Source organism: Armigeres subalbatus, chromosome 2 (assembly GCF_024139115.2).
Source record: "Armigeres subalbatus isolate Guangzhou_Male chromosome 2, GZ_Asu_2, whole genome shotgun sequence".
NCBI lineage: Eukaryota > Metazoa > Arthropoda > Insecta > Diptera > Culicidae > Armigeres > Armigeres subalbatus.
The window spans coordinates 159,066,607-159,071,231 of NC_085140.1; the positions used below are offsets into that span (position 1 = coordinate 159,066,607).

At 41.6% G+C, this 4,625-nt stretch overlaps 1 protein-coding gene across 1 annotated transcript; it reads right to left on the reverse strand.

Moving 5' to 3' along the window:
* Nucleotides 1-896: 896 nt before the first annotated feature.
* Nucleotides 897-4,358, reverse strand: LOC134215372 (spermine oxidase-like). The gene is made up of 4 exons (XM_062694578.1): nt 3,653-4,358; nt 3,379-3,600; nt 3,107-3,326; nt 897-2,531 (listed from the first exon to the last, which is right to left on the reverse strand). The coding sequence occupies exons 1-4, from the start codon at nt 3,823-3,825 to the stop codon at nt 1,707-1,709; spliced, it is 1,440 nt and encodes a 479-aa protein (XP_062550562.1). The 5' UTR covers nt 3,826-4,358; the 3' UTR covers nt 897-1,706.
* Nucleotides 4,359-4,625: the final 267 nt, after the last annotated feature.

The following is a 4,625-nucleotide window of genomic DNA, read 5'->3' on the forward strand; positions in this document are numbered from 1 at the left end:
GCCGGATCGGAAGCAAACACCAACTTTGCAGGGTTGCTGTCCGGCATTCTTGCAACATGTCCTGCCCATCGCACCCTTCCGGATTTAGCTACCTTCTGGATACTGGGTTCGCCGTAGAGTTGGGCGAGCTCGTGCTTCATTCTTCGCCGCCCCACACCGTCTTCTTGCACACTGCCAAAGATGGTCCTAAGCACCCGTCTCTCGAATACTCCTAGTGCTTGCAAGTCCTCCTCGAGCATTGTCCATGTTTCATGTCCGTAGAGGACAACCGGTCTTATTAGCGTCTTGTACATGACACATTTGGTACGGTGGCGAATCTTTTTTGACCGCAGTTTCTTCTGGAGCCCGTAGTAGGCCCGACTTCCACAGATGATGCGCCTTCGTATTTCACGACTAACGTTGCTGTCAGCCGTTAGCAAGGATCCGAGGTAGACGAATTCCTCGACTACCTCGAAGGTATCCCCGTCTATCGTAACACTGCTTCCCAGGCGGGCCCTGTCGCGCTCGTTTCCGCCCACAAGCATGTACTTTGTCTTTGACGCATTCACCACCAGTCCAACTTTTGTTGCTTCACGTTTCAGGCGGGCGTACAGTTCTGCCACCTTTGCAAATGTTCGGCCGACAATGTCCATGTCATCCGCGAAGCAAATAAATTGACTGGATCTGTTGAAAATCGTACCCCGGCTGTTACACCCGGCTCTCCGCATGACACCTTCTAGCGCAATGTTGAACAACAGGCACGAAAGTCCATCACCTTGTCTTAGTCCCCGGCGCGATTCGAACGAACTGGACTGTTCGCCCGAAATCTTCACACAGTTTTGCACACCATCCATCGTTGCTTTGATCAGTCTGGTAAGCTTCCCAGGGAAGCTGTTCTCGTCCGTCTCGTACAGAGGTGATAAGTGGGAGATATTTTTCATTCCTCTATGGACTCCATCCCTGGAAGATCTATTTGAGCAGCACTCTATTGCTTTCAAATTTTTTACGTTCGGATTTTCCGGGTTTTTCTTCAATATTGCTGTATTTTTTTTATTCAAATGATTTTTTTATTTATATGGTGCGTAAGAAAACACCTCCCCCCTAAAGTACGCGTTGCATAAATATTTGATAAGTGTTCATCGGACGTGCTCGTGTCATCACATGGTACGGGAGATTCGAAAAGCTCTTCTTCTTATTGACATTACATCCCCACACTGGGACAGAGCCGCCTCGTAGATTAGTGTTCATTAAGCACTTCCATAGTTATTAACTGCGAGGTTTCTAAGCAAGGTTACCATTTTTGCATTCGTATATCATGAAGCTAGTACGATAATACTTTTATGCCCAGGGAAGTTGAGACAATTTCCAATCCGAAAATTGCCTAGACCGGCACCGGGAATCGAACCTAGCCACCCTCAGCATGGTCTTGCTTTGTAGCCGCGCGTCTTACCGCACGGCTAAGAAGGGCCCCAGATTTGGAAAGCGCGGAAAAGAAATTTCTATCATTAGTGATCAATTTCTGTAGAATCGCGTAGAGCACAAACAATTGTTATCATCAAATCATAAAATTTTGTTATCATCTTCTACATATATGTATCCTGGAGCGAGTTAGATAGAGACAAACGGATTTTTAAAAAATACGTATACAATTCTAAATGAAGCTACAACAGATCACAATTTAATTTTCCTACCTTGTTAAATCAATTTTATTGCTTTAAACATCTCGTTTATAATTTGCTAACTGTTGTTCTGTTGTTCCTGTAACTTGCAATTAATCTATCAGCTTCTCTCCAACCACTTTCTATGGCACCCTGCACCGTTGAGTAATACTGAGGATGTGTGGCCTCACCTGCGAACTGTACCACTGGCAATTGTAGGGAGTTCAACAGGGGTTGTGCCAAATCAGCGGCCTTAGCATTCAAAGCGTCCGATTTCATTGATCTGCTAGAGTACGATCCACGGAAATTCCTATTCGTGTACCAGGTGCTACGAGTAAATGATTTTGGCTCAGGAATGTTGAATTTCACCAAAAACTTTTTAAGCACAAACAACAATCCCTCAATGACGTCACTTTCCGAGAGTTTCTCCATGGTTCTGGCGTCTTTCCCGTGAACCCAACCGACCAGCAGATTGGGTTGATATTCAGGAACGAAAAAACTTGCAACGCCTTCGATCCAACTTTTATCGGAATTGCGAAGATCATTCAGATCTTGTTCGTTCCACAGCATAGCGAAACCGCGCCATCCAGCTGGCCAAAAAGGTTCGTCAAACTGCAGTACCATTTTGTCTACTAGGCCAATATAAAGTCCTTCTATGGCATTTTGCTGTAGTTGAGGTATACATGGGGTGAACAACGTACGGTAAATCTCTTTCAGGACACCAAGTGATACAGTAACGATCACGTGATCTGCAGTGTAACACTGACCGTCGCTGCAAGTCACAATGATGGATTGGATAGACTCCTTGCAATAATTTATGTTGACTACTCGTTTGTTGAATAATACAAAGTCTTCAATTGGTATTGATGTTGAATTTTGCTCCGGAAATCGATTCTGTAATAGATTAAAATTTAAAGAAATAGTGTACATTCTGATAAATAAACTTACTAAAAATAGAGGGCTTTTTTCAAATTTCAAAGTTCAGCAGGATAAATAAAGCGTGAGTTTTATCCACTTATTTATACCGCACAAACTTGCATTCAAATTTAATTTTTATTTCAAAACAATATTCAGCTACATCAAATCAAGATCTCGCTGAGGGTGGCTGGGTTGGAAGTTGTCTTGACTTCCCTGGGCAAAAATATTTTATCATGTTTGTCTCATTATATACGAATGCAGAAATGGTAGCTTGGTTTAGAGATCTCACAGTTAATAGCTGTGGAAGTGTCTAATGAATAGTTTTTCAACAGATTGATTTTCTTATGGCCACATGCTTAGATGTAGATGATATCTTGAAGTTATGCATGATCAACAATAAATTTTACGTCAAGCAATTTATTCCATGTCACTATTTGAGGAATTCATACCGTTCCATTCCATTAACGAGTTTATCAACAAAGTTAAATAGTGAAAGTTAATTTCAAATTCATGAGATTGAATCAATTGCTCGATAAACATTTCATACTCACCATTAATAGATCAAGAATAGTTTTGAAACCACGTGTTCGCCAATTTATAAGATATTCATTTTGGTAATCCACGAATTCCAGCAGCCCTGCTGCAGACATATCAAATACGCTATCTACAGCATTGTAGGTATGATGGTATTTCAGAAAGTATTGAAAGATTTGATTACACGTTTCGTTATCGATGTCGCCGAACTTGCCACCCTGCAACGCTTCTTGAAAGCTAACAGATTCTATGAGATTTATTACATAGTTATCTATGAGATAAGTAATACCTTTCCGTGTAGTAATCACCAAGCGATTTTTTATACTGTTTCACCTTTTCTTCGTCATCTATTGAACGTTCTAATACATCCACCACTAAATTGGATACATCAATTGGCACTTCTTCCCCATTTGATTTGATGCATAGCTCATCTTCACGATGATCTTCTATCTCTACTAAGTTGTACTTTGCCGCCATATCATATACAACGTTTTTCACGTTCGAATGGACCCTGAAAGGACACGTGTTATCAATATACCATCGTCAACTCTTTCAAATCTTACCATTGAGCGCCATAATCCAATACGTTCGCCCCATAAGGTACCGTATGAATCCTACCACCTAATCGATTCTCAGCTTCCAGAATGACCAAATTACGATAGCCATTTTCGTAAAAACGTGTAGCGGCCGCGATTCCGGACGCACCGGCACCAATAATGAGTATTTTGGGATTCATTAGGCAAGTCAGCTAACAACTAACTCAAAATGGCTGAGCAACTAGCTTCAGCAACGCACAAATCACAAATAGCGACTGCCTTGTGGAGAGCAGATAGATACGCGGGAAAGATTATTGAGCATGCTGATTTGAATTTGTGGTTGTGATGGCTTGTTTACGAATTATCAAAATAAACTGGATGCGCGAAATGTGATTTAATGATATGAGTTAGTATTGGATTGGGTTAGAAGTAATAATCGATGATAACATTGTGTTCATATCTTTGAGATGTAAAGCAAATTCTCCAATTTACCAGCATATTTAGCACATTTTCACGTGGTCGAAGTTGAAATATATAATAATCAGAAGACAATTCAGTTTTCTAAGAGTTCGATATATTATTTTCATTTTGCCTTTCTCGTACGATAATTATTCAGAGCTAGTCCACTCTGAAAATGTGTTATACCGAGCCGGGACTGCTTAAATGGCTTGCATCCTACTTAATTTTCATTTATTTAGTTTACATCTATACAGATAACACTGAATCAACAATTTTACGCCCCAATACACGGTTCGAGGCCGCATATCTCCATCCTCGATTACGCCCCACGCTCGCCAAGTCGTTTTACCACCTGGTCTGCCCACCTCGCTCGCTGCGCTCCACGCCGTCTCGTACCTGCCAGATCGGAAGCGAACACCATCTTTGCAGGGTTGCTGTCCGGCATTCTTGCAACATGCTCTGCCATCGTACCCTTCCGCATTGGCGTAACTAATGAAAAATTCTAGGGGGGGCTAACCATGTTTAACTTTTCTATTTTTAC